General features: G+C 41.7%; 1 protein-coding gene across 1 annotated transcript in view; it reads right to left on the bottom strand.

The window, feature by feature from the left end:
* Positions 1-14,077, bottom strand: part of TRAPPC11 (trafficking protein particle complex 11) — a 148,870-nt gene that overhangs the window by 116,037 nt on the left and 18,756 nt on the right. The window contains exons 4-6 of the mRNA XM_033943164.1: positions 10,142-10,212; positions 3,464-3,578; positions 1,082-1,181 (exon numbers count right to left, since the gene is read on the bottom strand). Coding sequence (XP_033799055.1) covers positions 1,082-1,181; positions 3,464-3,578; positions 10,142-10,212 — 286 coding nt within the window. The remainder of the gene's footprint in view (positions 1-1,081; positions 1,182-3,463; positions 3,579-10,141; positions 10,213-14,077) is intronic.

The following is a 14,077-nucleotide window of genomic DNA, read 5'->3' as shown; positions in this document are numbered from 1 at the left end:
AAACTTTTAGCAAAAATTTAAGCCTATAAAAATGGGATGATAAGATCCTTAGGAACTAGCCTCTCTGTGGAATTATATCAGCTTACAGAGAAATTGGTGAGGAAATGCTGAGGGCTGCTCGAGGGATGGGCCTATGCACAGAGCAGGAAACTGCACAAAAACAGCTGTCTCATTAAGAGCTCCAGGACTGCTACTGTTGAGTTGGAGAGCAGAGTTTAAGGTGGCCCATGGTATTGGTGAGGAAATAGTGTGATATGGTAGCAGCTTTGTAAAAGGGGCTCTTTGTGAATAGTGCACACTCTTTCCTTAAACATGATGCTCGTTCATCAGCTGTTGTCAGTGTTGGAAAATTATTGGGATGTGCACTCCTATATTTTATATTATATCTGTCCTACATGAAAATTTGAGGCAGGGACATATCAGCCAGTGCGGGCTCTTTTGTGAACAAGTTTGTATTTGAAGTACTTGAATTGTTTAATGTTTGCCTTATTTTGAAATAAAAAAGGTTTGGTGTCAATTTTATGGTCTTATAGTCTGTCTTTTTCTGACTTTAACATTACCAATCTGAGTTTTTACTTTTACTATTTTACTTTTCATGGTTCCTTTATGTTACAGCTACTTGTTAACCGAGTCAAGCTCCTTTTGGGTGATGGCCTGGTATACAAATCCAAGCTTTAGATTAGATTACCATTCCAAAACCCCAAAAATTCCAAAAACTGAAATATGCCTTGTCCCAAGGATTTTGGATGACGGATCTTGTACCTATATTTTCCCATTAAAGAAAGAACACCTAACACTAAAAGTTGTATCTGTTAACAGATTCTCAAGCTACGTATGACAACAGCAGTTACTTGGGGGAAATGATGAGAACACAATCTACCCACATTTAGGGCTGTACAGGCAGTGTGGCTCACAGGGTGCAGATATGGAAGTGTGCAAAAACTTCTCCCAGCCCACTATCTCCTCTCATTGGCAGTGATAAAGCAGGCAGAGCCTGGAGTACCATGGGCAAGATGCACTGGGAACAAACTGATACAGTCCTGCCCATATTCCATTAAAAATACAAGTCTCATATTCTTACTTGGTGTGTTGTTTTGTTCAGAAATTCTTTGTGCGATTTCACTCTTCGGATTTCTGTATAGTAGTAGGTCTGAGCATGCTCATAGAAGGCATTTTCCAATCTGTAAAGGAACATTGTAACAGTAGAAGAAAGCAGATATAGACATGGAAAATCCATCCAGTCTGCCCAACAAAGGTTGGATTTAAAGAACCTCTTTATATACATTCATGAGAAACGTGAATAAAAAGATCAATTTAAACCAATGCTTTATGATCCTACGATCACACCCAAATGAAACTGTGTGATCCTTCGGAGGTGCAGAGTAATGATGCACCTATGAAAAGCCACCTAGGTTGCAACTTCAAATGCAGATTTTGACCCGCCATTTGAGTTCCTGAACCATGGTTTGGGAAAACTGATTTAAATCTTTACATGGTCAATATGCAACAGCATTTTGTGATTTATTTTGATGAAAATTTATCATTGGCTACTTTGGTTTTATTTGTTGGATAGCTAAACAAAGACGACAAAAACCATTACCATCCCCAAATTCTTCTGAGCTAGAGTACAGATATCACACGATTATTCTACAGGACCAAGATACCTATGAGGTCAAAATTGTCTATCAGCTTTCTAAATCGGAGGACTATACAGTTCTAGAAGAGGATCTGACTCAAGAACTAAAAAAATTAGTGCAAGATTTGACAAAACAAGCCTTGGCTATGAGTTTTTTGACGAGACGCAATTACCTGTGTTTTACACTCTACCTAAAGTGCACAAGTCTTTACCTTCACCCTCATGTCCAGTAAAGGCTCCCTTTTGGAAGTCATATCTATATATGTGGACAGTTTTTTTACACCCTTTAGTGCAGAATACTACATCCTATTGATGGGCCCAGTAGAGACTAAGTACAGGAGAGGGATCCCCATCACAGAAAATATATATATACTGTATTTTTCGCTCCATAAAACACACTTTTTCTACTCGCGAGACCTGACTGCAGCCAATTGAGGAGTGGCGCCGAATCAGGTAGGAATGCAAACAGCATGCGCCTGCCTTCTGCATCGCTCTGTCCAGCCCCGAACTGAAGAAAAGACGTCCGGCGAGGGAGACAGGCAGGAGCGCGGAAAGGGGACTTTAAAAAAAGATACTGGGAGGTGGGGATGTTGTGCCTGGGCTGCCTACGGGGGGGTGCCTCTGCTGCCTACAGGGGGGGATGTATCTGCTGTCTACGGGGGGTGCCTGTGGTTTCCAAGGAGGGGTACCTATACTGCCTACGGATTTTTCGCTCTATAAAACCCTGTCCCAGCCTACCACTAGACCAGCGGAGGGGATACAGGGCAGGGCGGTGGGAATTTTTTTTTCTGGGTTTTCCTCCTCTACAGGTGGGTGCGTCTTATGGTCTGGTGCGTCTCATAGAGCAAAAAATACGGTATATGAAAATTTGGAATAGCAGAGTTTTGCATACACTGTGTAATCTTGGGAATGTTATTCTTATAGCTCTGATTGTCCCTGAGATTGAAAAAGTTATGTTTACAGTTTGACTGTTCTGTGCTCTGATAAAGAAACCAGTACTAGGTTTCCAAGAAAACAACGAGGCACTCCGCAGGAACCATAGCTTGAGAGGGGACACAGGGGCCTTGTCCTGGAAGAAGGAAAATTAGAAATTAAAAAAAACCAACACGTCTTCTTAGCTTCACGGAAAACTAAGAACTGATGGTTTTGCAAGCCGACGATAGGCAGGAATACATTCACGCATGCACAGTATGGGTGTCTCATGGCTTCTCAAAAATTAGTGACAGTACACTTTTGCACTGTCCGTACCGGGCACCATGGATGACATCTCCACTTGTGAGAATATGCTGCTTGCTTGTCCTGGGATAGCTTATATACTCGTAATCTTATCTGATTACGTTTTGTGCTTTGTTTGTGAATTTTAATGTGTAAAGGTTGTAATCTACCTTGGAGAAAGGCGGGATATAAATAAAGTAACCATAACCATTTGGAAGCGTGTTCCATAAACTGGGCACATAAAGGATCTATTTGTACATTTTTAAAATACAAAAGAATCACTGTGAAGCTTGAGTAAAAAGGAAATAAATACAAAACAGGTTTTAAAGCAGCATAGGCTATAAATTGTGTGATAAGAGTCTATTGAAGGGAATGACAACATGAGAAAAAAAAGACAGTTATCATGGAGAAGTCAATAACTGTTTAGTTTTCAACAGCCCGCCAAATAATTTGTGAAGGGAAAAATCCAATCATCTATCAACCTAACCAAGAACTGATGAATTGAGCTGTGCTCTCTCACTTTCTGACAGAAAAATGTTAGGACTGTACTCTAACAAACTTTGCTATATTTCATATATATCAGCAATGCTTCCAGAATCTCTGTGGACATACCTAATAATATAACCAACAAGATGGTCTGTGTGTGGCAGGACAAACAAGGATTTCCCTGAGAGGTCACAGGAATTACACAAGGCTGCTGCTCTTTCTGAAGCGATCACATCTTCCCCTGGTAACACAAAGAGGATGGACAAAAGGGAGAAACGGGGAAAGAGCATTAGTTGAACTGTATCAAAACTGACTATGAAACAGGCTATTTAAGATGTATTACATGTTTATATTGAGACATTAGCTTGTGGTGCCCTCTGGTGGAAGATAGAAGGCTCTTGGTTTTTATCATCCCTGAGTTGGGTCTTCCATTCTCTGATCTGGCCAGAGATTCTGTACATACAGTGTTTACAGCTCTCAGAGGGAATCAGTAAGTTACATGTGTGTATGTATATGGCCATCTTATAAGCACCATTTCTGATTTGGACATGTATAAGCCAGCATTTAGAGAACTGTATATTGCACAGATATCAAAATCACCAATTTTAGAAAGCACAGATATAAATGTCTACATTGTAAATACATACCTGTGGCAAGGGAGCACAGTCTGGGCAGGGCTAAAATATACAGCATAAACAAATTCCTCATTTTAGAAGGGGCATGAATGGTTATGTCCTCCGTGATAAACACAGGATTTATAATTGTTCCTAAGAATGCCTAGTTTATTTAAAGGTGAATTACCGTATATTACCATAACATGCTAATTTAAGTTACTACATGAGGAACAGTATTGAGAGGCAAAACATACAAAACACATCATGATTATGTAAACTGAGTATATGGTGAGCACCACAAGCTGCATTATTCCGGGAAAAAAGAATGGCATCTAAAAGCTAGCGTTAGTTTTCTTGGCCAGGAGCACTGGGCTACTAAGCTACAGACCAATGCTCGTGAGTCATTTCTTAAAAAGCGGCCTTGCATGAGTTTCCCCTCCTTATCCCCGATGACCCCTCCACTCCTCCTCAGCCACAACACCCTTCCCACCTCGCCTTCTTGAATGTATAACCTGCCTACCAGGTAAATTCCCTAGGGTCTAGTGGGGTTGGGGCAAGAACAGGTCATGAGGCAAGTTCCAAAATGGCTAAAACAAAAAGAAAGAATTTGGCTTCATTTATTACGAGAGGAGGATAATTTTACAGGGTGGCATCTAGGTTAGGCACTATGGAAACAACTATTTGAAACGTTCTCTAGCAGCATAAGTGATTGACAACACAGTTATATCTAAGGTGTAAACACTTACACTAGCCACAAAAATGATGCAGATGCTTGTGCCTAAATTGCAGACCATGAAATGTAAGCTCCAGCACTAAATTAATAAAACTTATATAGGAATGAAGATACCATCAAATAACACCCTCGGCTGAAAGAAATTATCTTACAGCTTTGCTAACCTTCATTCAGGTAAATTTCAGACTTAATGTTTACTGGTCCTCAGCGGGCCACCACACCCTCGAAAGCTCTCACTGTGTATGGCTTTACGCTCCCACTCGTCATAGGAACCAGCTCGGCTTTCAATTTGCATTCATGCAATGGTGGTTGAAAGTTACTAAAAGGGAGTGGGAATCCTTGATAAAGCCCATCGATTCAAACGGGCGAAACATGTTGGTGTTCAGAATAAATCCTCCCTACACAGCATCTTACTAGAAGCTAAGTACTTTTAGTATTCACATTTAATTACTTATATATTTGAATGCAAATTGAAAGCCGAGCTGGTTCCTATGACGAGTGGGAGCGTAAAGCCATACACAGTGAGAGCTTTCGAGGGTGTGGTGGCCCGCTGAGGACCAGTGAACATTAAGTCTGAAAGTTACCTGAATGAAGGTTAGCAAAGCTGTGAGATAATTTCTTTCAGCCGAGGGTGTAAATTGCAGACCATGCATAGATAAGACTTTAGTACGTAGTTAAGTACTGCCTAAGCTCTGTCCAAACTCCAGCCCCACATACATCATTGCATCTAGGGCACATACTTACAGAATACTGCATAGTCAGAACTGCTCATTTATGTACGTGATCATATATGTGTGCACATGAGAATAATCCTGCATTTATGTGTCTTATTGGTTCATTGGGACTTGTATTAGAGAATGAAATGGTGACCGTTTCCCGCAGCAAAACCGCAGGAACGGGGAAAAATGGGAGGTGCTGACTGACTGGCTCCAGAGCTGGAATTGAAGGGTGCTGGATCTGGACTATGAATTGGGGGGGGGGGGGAAGGGAAAGAGGTGCTAGACCCATGTGGTAGGGGAACTGGAGCTGGAGGGAAGGGCGAGGTGCCAGATCCACACCTGGGGGCTGAAGGGAGGGGATGGAGGTGTTGGACCCATGGGAAGGGGGCTAGAGGGAAGGGAGAGAGGAGCAAGACCTGCAGGGAGGAGGAGTAAGAAAGGAAGAGAAAGAGAGAAGCTGAACCAAGGGGATGAAGGAAGAGTGAGTGAAATATTGAACATAATGGAGGAAGGGAGGAAAGTGAGAGGGTGAGAGACACATTGGTGTAAGGGAGTAAGAGGGGAGAAGCTGTACACAGGGAGATATACAAAAAGAAGGGAGGTGGAGGGCATAGATGGGAGCATAGAAACAGACAAAAAGGGAAATGCTGCATGGGGGTGGTTTATGGGCACAGAGGGGTAATGCCAGACATTGGAGGGTATATGGACACAGAGAGAAGATAGCTAGACATGGGGGAGAATAAAAACACACTAAACTAAACCTTAAGTTTATATACCGCGTCATCTCCACGGAAGTGGAGCTCGACACGCTTTACAGGAATTAAAAACAAAGAAAGGAACTCCAATGGAAGGAAGAAGGGGACTTAGGGAAGGAAAGAGGGGGGCTTAGAATAATGGAGAGGGGGGGGTTACATTTTGGAGAAAAGCCAGGTTTTCAGATGTTTTTTGAAGTGTTGGAGGGAGGTCGAGCTCTGAAGATGGGCAGTAAAGCTGTTCCACAGCTCGGTGATCCTGAAGAGGAGGGATGATCCAAGTTTTCCTGTATGGGAAATGCCATTTAGAGATAGGAAGGATAGTTTGAATTTCTGAGTGGATCTGGTGGAGTGAGTACTTGAGAGCCAGGATAGTGGAAAGAGGGGAGGAAGGATGCCAGAGCGAAGATGCTGGACATAGGAGGGGCGCATAGATATAGAGGAGTGATATTGAACCCAGGGGGAGGGGATCATAGAATGGTGAGATGACGAAGGCATGGAGATGGGCACAGGGGAAGTACTAGAAAGGGACGTATAGGAGATGCTGAACGTGGAGAACAATATACACACAGATAGACGATGGATGGTGAGCATGGAGAAAGAAGAAACGTCAAATGGTCAGGAGACCCTGGCATGTGAGTTAAGTGAAGACAAAAGAAAACATTCTAAAGAAGAGATACTGTACATACTAGATAGCAGATGTTATATTGTTATTATACTACCTGCATGGTATAAAGGACATCTAAAAATATTCTTGGCTATTTCTTTAAATTGAACAATCCCAGGTTCATGAGTAATCAAAGAGAGCCTCTCCAACTAGGTCTCCATCTGTTATTACCAAACAGCCAGTTTACCTCCTAATGAGCTGCATTCCTAATCTTCGAGCAAAGGCAGCCATCTTTATCAACCTTTGCTGTAATTTCATGGTTATGGTTATTTTTATTTGATATACCGCCTTTCCTCCACAGATATCAAAGTGTTTTACACAGTGGTGAACCGAGCATATGTGACCCCAGGGCCCATCATTTTTTGATCCCCCCTCCCATCTGTATGAAAAACATGATTTTTAGTAACAATCTATGACTACTAGAGTGTACCTAGGAAAAGGCATCATCTTACATACTGACGTGAGCAGTAGAACATCAATACATTGCTGCATGGTATTGGGATGGAGGGAGAGAGAAAGGAGCATACTTGTATGGAACGGGAGTGGAGGGAGAGAGAAGGGACCTTGCTGCACCTCTCCACAGCTGCCGACTCTGCTCCGGAATAAGTAAGTGACGTCGGAGGCGGTGGATCGGCAGCCACAGGAAGGTCCTAAAGCAGAGCAGGGCGGGAAGTTCTGTACCCAGTGTACTGGCTGTACACCCCCTTAGGGCATGCACCCAGGGCGGACCCCCCCCCTGCCCCTGGTACACCACTGGTTTTACAATACATATCCTACTCCTGGTGGAATTCTGTGCAAAATTTCTGAAAATTCTGCGCACAATATTTCAAAATTCTGCAAAGTTATTTGTTGCATTTTGCATAGAATTCTCCTTTCCTGAGGCCTGAAATACCTTCCTTCCTTCTCCTTTCTCAGATTCCAGCCTCAATTCCCTCCCTCACTCTAACTGCAGTTCTGTCTCCCTCTAATTCCATCCATCTCTCACTTGCACTCTGAATCCCCTCCTTGGTCCCCATAATCTGGCATATCTCTTTCCCTCTCTCCCCTGGCTAAGGATCTCTTCCTCCCTTTCCACCCCCTTTCTAGTCTTGGACACTCTCTCTTCATCTCTCTACCCCCCCCAATCTCTTGTTTACACCCTGAATTCCCCCTCCCCCTAACACATCTCTTGCTTACACCCTGAATCTCTTCCCTACTCCAAATGGTCTGACATCTCTCTTTCCCGTCAAGCATCTCTTCCGTCTCCTCCCCCCCTTTCTGGCCTGGGTTTCTTTCACACCCATTTCCCCTCTATTTATGGGTCTAGCATCTATGTCCCCTCTCCCCCCCATACTTGCAGTTCAGGATCCATGTCCCCTCCTCTCCCCTCATTCTTGCAGTCCAAGATCCATGCCCCCACCTCTCCCCCCTATACTTGCAGTCCAAGAGACATGTCCCCTTCTCTCCCCCCCTATACTTGAAGTCCAAGATCCATGTCCCCTTCTCTCCCCCCCTATACTTGTAGTCCAAAATCCATGTTCCCTCTTCTCTTCCCATCTACTTGCAGTCCAAGATCCATGCTCTCTCCTCTTTCCCTCCCCATCACAGGCCTAGCACCCATGTTTCTTCCTTCCCCCACAAAATTGTGGTCAAGCATCCATGTTCCCATCCCCTACCCTTCCTCTGCACAGGTATGACCTCTCTCCAATTGACTGATTCTCCCCCATGAGATCAGACATACCTCCCAGAGCAACAGCAGCGGTGGAAGCTGGCAGAGGCAGCACAGTGAACAGGCTGTTTGTGGAAAGCCCTGCCAGGGTCTTCCCTCTGCTGTGTCATCTATCTACAGGAAGTGATGTGGAAGAGGGAAAGCCCTGGCAGGGCCAGCCACAAATAGCCCATTCTCAGCGCTGCCTATGCCGCCACTGCTGCTTCCTTAGGAGGCCTGTAGGTATGTCTGATCTCATGGGAGGGGGGGGGGTTGGTAAGAAGGAGGGTAAGAGGTCAGACCCGCACAGGGTTGAAGGAGGGGATGGGGACAGGGGAACTCTGTACAGCATGTGCAGAACTGCACAAATTCTGCACTGCGCAGTTGTGTAGAATACCGCCAGGAGTAATATGCAAAGTACAACTGCATATGTGATAGATTGCTTTTAAAGATTACTTTCTTTTGAAACAAAGGGTCAAAGACAAAAGCTGATCTAAGGAAATATATCTCTGTAAAAAAAGTGGATGGTAGAGTCCTGTCTGGTCTTTGTTATACATTTTGCTAAGCATTTATTTATTTATTTTCCTTTTGGCTAGGTCAGTGGTCTCAAACTCAAACCCTTTGCAGGGCCACTTTTTTGATTTCTAGGTATTTGGAGGGCCGCAGAAAAAATAGTTAATGTCTTATTAAAGAAATGACAATTTTGCATGAGGTAAAACTTTTTATAGTTTATAAATCTTTCCTTTTGGCTAAGTCGTAATAATAATATTGTAATTTATAGCTAAAGAGACATGTGATCAAGAAACTGTTTTATTTTAAGAACATAAGAAGTTGCCTCCGCTGAGTCAGACCAGAGGTCCATGCTGCCCAGCGGCCGCTCCCGCGGCGGCCCATCAGGCCTAATTGCCTGAACAGTGTCCATGACTAATTTTGTAACTGCCTCTAATCCTCTAATTCTATCCCTATTACCTACCTCTACTCCTATCTTACTTTTATGATTATCATAAACATACCGAGGGCCTCAATATAGTACCTGGCGGACCGCATGTGGCTCCCGGGCCACGAGTTTGAGACCACTGGGCTAGGCTATCTAGGAAAGTAAGTTAAAAAGAAGAGACTATCCATAAACTATTCAGCCTCAAATCCACCTCCCACTCCGATATACTGTACTTCGGTCACCCAACACGAACAATCTAAGTGTTTCCCTCAGCTTGTTATTCCCCATATACTATAGAGTGAATGAATCTCTCCTGCTTTTATGATATGGAAAGCAGAGTTGCTTACTTGTTACGTGGTCTTCCACAGACAGCAGGGGAACACAGTGAAACATTTAGCCCTCCTTTCCTTCTATTATGAAGCTGAAAACTAAAGTAAGGTCTAAGAAAACAGTCAGGAGCATCATGGTGCATGAATCTCCAGGCATACTCAAGAAGCCTGCTGAAAGCTTTCATAAACTATGGGAGAGCAATCAAAGACAGCATGACTTCTAGAGAGAACCTCTATTACAGATAAGCAACATGAGTTTTTCTGCAGTCCTGCTCTCTGTTTCTATTTTAAACAAGTCATAATAATGGAACAGATCCTAGGAAAAAAAAATTGTTTGATCGTAAAAATCCAAGGAAAATGTAATACCTGGAGGCAAGGGTGTTTTCTTCTGAATTAAAACCACTGCAACTTTTGTGTTTCTCCCCTGCAAGCTCTGCCTGTAAAAGCAAAATAATTCAAATAAGAAATTAAGACTTATGTTTTTAATGGGATAAAACAGATACATGTTTATGCTTGAGCACATTCAAATTCAAGCTTCCAGTGCAGGTGATCGAGGCAGACAGCGTGCCAGACTTTAAGAATAAATGGGATACCCATGTGGGATCCCTACGAGGGTCAAGATAAGGAAATTGGGTCATTAGGGCATAGACAGGAGTTGAGTAAGCAGAGTGGGCAGACTTGATGGGCTGTAGCCCTTTTCTGCCGTCATCTTCTATGTTTCTATATTTATAGATGAAAGTACAATACATGATCACCTTGCATATTATACAAGCATCACTTATCTTTCAACTGTTCACATGTTTCTTGAATGCTGTATTTTTTGCTCAATGGTCCACCGCCGACGAAGGCAAGCTAGTGTTTCGCTCTGTACTGCATCAGGGCAAGGGACCCAGAAAATCAGCACCCAAACTTCATGCTCACTCTAGCAGCAAAGAGTATGAAGTTTGGGTGCCGACATTCTGGGTCCCTGGCCCTAATGCAGCACAGAGCGAAACGCTAGCTTGCCTTCGTCGGCGGTGGACCATTGATTTGGCAAAGACTGAGCAAAAAAACAGCATTCAAGAAACATATGAACAGTTGAAAGATAAGTGATGCTTGTTCCCTGGCATGTGTAGTTTAAACTGTTACAAGTGTTACATTTATGAAGGAATTATTATAACAGTGACTGTGAATATGTGAATTTATGAGTATGCACGGAGAACACTGATATAAAGAGATTTTTTAGCCGATGAGGTGGTTTCTTTCAGCATAGCTAGCATTCAGCATTTTCAGTTGGCATTACTAATGTCAGCGAAGGCCTATGGGAAATTATATCAATCTGACTCTGGCATGTGATTGCAGATAGACCCTGAGGGCAGGGAGACTGTTTTAAGTAGCCCTGATTGAATCATGATTAGCTAAAAGGTGTTAATGTGTTAATGTCTGATTAAGAGGGTGCTTAGGACAATGGGTCCAGGTGCACAGATAACTAAAGTTAATCAGAAACTATTGTCAGAGACAGACTGGAAATACATATATGACTACAGCCTATTTTTCTCCTGTTTACTAAGGAGGGGGAGATTTAACTTCTATTGAAGCTCAATAGTTTCTATATTCAGAATAAGATTCCAAGCTATAAAAGCCCCCTCGCAGCATCACCCCCCCTCTCTTGGCTCTTGGCACTCTGGTCCTCTCTTGTTTCTCTTGAGCTCTCTCTTTCTCTGTCTATCCTTCTCTTTATCTGTGGAACACGAAGCTTGGACCATCACCCTATCCCCCTTTTCTCTCTCTCTGCCTTTCCCTGGAACTTCAGGCTTCTATGTCTCTCTTTTCCTCTGAACTCTGTAAGGTAGGGAAACTGCGTTGCTCTCTACTTAATTATAATGCTTATAAATATTGCTTTTCTGTAAGCCTATTTCTATAATATATTCTTTATGCAATCACCTCTGGCTGTGCCTTTTTGATTCTACTTCCTGGTGAACCTACAGTGAGGGAACTGAACCTGGGACCTGGCGTTTGTAAGGGCGCCTCTCAAGTGACCCCACCAACCATACATTGTTGGGGCCAATAACAAACCTTACAGTTTCCCTTTCCAGTTGTGCCTACAAGATAAGCTCTGGTGGCATACATGCATCTCAGACATTTTCCTTCTTTAAATGTGCCTAAACAGAGTTGTCCCCTTTTTGGCATGGGTAAGATAATTACAAAGACATGATAACATACTTTGAGAGATTTATTTTTGTTATATAGATTTGTTCTCTGCATATTTTTTACTTAGAATACCACTATCTACCACCATTGACCATTTAGCCCTACTCTCTGTTTACTATCTTTTAACCAGTTCTTACAATAGTCATTATCTCCCATCCCAAAACTTTCTCATTTCCTCGAAAATCGTTCACGAGGTACTTTGTCAAATGCCGTTTGAAAATCCAAACCAAACTCAAATTGGCAAAAGACTATACTTCCAGTTTGAAAATCCAGACACACAATATCGACCGGCTCACCTTAATCCACATTTATTCACTCCTTCAAAGAAACAGATTGGTGAGGCAAGATTTCCCTTGAGTAAATCCATGTTGGCTTTGTCTCAAATTCATGCTTAAACTGTATATATATGATTTGTAATTTTGTTCTTTATAAGTCTTTACCATTTTATCTGGCACCAACATCAGGCTCACCAGTCTATAATTTCTCAGATCATCGCTGGAACCCTTTTTAAAAATTGGTGTTACATTGAACACCCTCCAATCTTCTTGTGCCATTCTGGATTTTAAAGATAAATTACTAACAATAGCTCTGCAAGTTCATTTTGCAATTCTTTCAGTACTCTGGAATGTAAACCATCTGATCCAGGCGATTTGCTACTCTTCAATTTGTCAAAATTGTCCCATTACATCTTCCAAGTTTACAAATATTTATTTCAGTTTCTCTGACATCAGCATTAAATACCATTATTGGCACTGGTATCACCCCACATCTTCCTCAGTAAAGAAAGAAGCAAAGAATTAATTTAATCTCTCTGCTATGTGTTCCCCGAGTGTGCCTTTTATCCCTCAGTCATCTAGTTGTTCAACTGATTCTTTTACTGGTTTCGTGCTTTGTGCTTTTAACATATCTAAAAAAGGTTTTACAATGTGTTTTTGTCTCTATCACAATATAAGGGGTACAAGGCATCGAGAAAAGTGTGTCCATGCTTTAGTTGAGTATTTTGTTGCTAAACATTTTGGCATTTTTTTAATTAGGATTTCAAATTCTTTGGCCTTCCCACTTCTGATATTGTACCCCTGAAGCAGCCCATCAGTGGTTGAAATGTGGACCACATCGGGAGATTATTTTAAATAAAGATATTTTGTTTTGGAGCAGTATTGTCCGAGTTGTTTTCTTTTGCATGGCATGATCCAGGCATGATCCATGCTCCCTTCAGAAAGTATCATGTCTTTTGAAACTTCTCTCTTTATTATCTACTACACTACCTCAAATAAGCAAATAAAACCTGTTTGTATGACCTTTTTCTTCACGCAGCTATTTGTCATTAATTATCCACTTGTAAATAAAAGATAACACTTCTTCCCTGTCTAATTCCACCTTCAAGTAGTTTTATTATGTGGGCTTTTAGTTGCTTCTCATTCACTTTTCTTCCTTTTTTATTTATTTAAAAATTTTATATATCACATACATAATATCTTATGTTCCCTGCGATTTCCACATATAATATAGACATAACTAGACAACACCATCAACATCCCCCCATATAAAATATCAATATACCAAGTCAAATCAGATTTAAACAATTAAGGAAGCAAAAAAGCATTCGTTCAAAGATCCATTCCATGGTAGATGACAAACCCAATCAACATATACAGGCAAAACTAATCAAATTCAAATAGTTCAGAAATGCAAACAAGCTTTAAATCATAATTTCAGTACAAAGGTTGTAGGAATCTCAGAATTCTAACAAAACTTTAGGCACAAGTTACAAAAGCCTGCGTTTATCTATTCTAGTTTTATACTCAATAATAGCTGGTAACTTATCTGCCAAATATTTTTTTCAGTCTCTCAGAACTTCAAAATATATCAGTACAAATAGACAGCTGTTAGCTGGGTCACTTGTTTTAAATATTCACCAACAGTTTCAATAGGCTTCTATCAACCCATTTACCACACTTCATAGGTTTTTTTTTTAAACAAAATGTATTATTTAATTGCTAAGAAGCACTAATTTAAGTAAGTATACAAAATCTCACTTCCTTTCTCTTCAAAGAAACACAATGGGTCTCTTACAGTTCCTTTTACGAAGATGCGGTAGTGATTCCCGCGTGG

The sequence above is a fragment of the Geotrypetes seraphini genome, chromosome 1, assembly GCF_902459505.1.
Source record: "Geotrypetes seraphini chromosome 1, aGeoSer1.1, whole genome shotgun sequence".
In the NCBI taxonomy this organism is placed as follows: domain Eukaryota; kingdom Metazoa; phylum Chordata; class Amphibia; order Gymnophiona; family Dermophiidae; genus Geotrypetes; species Geotrypetes seraphini.
Note: the sequence above shows the minus strand (reverse complement) of the source record. Positions and strands in the feature narration are given on the sequence as shown.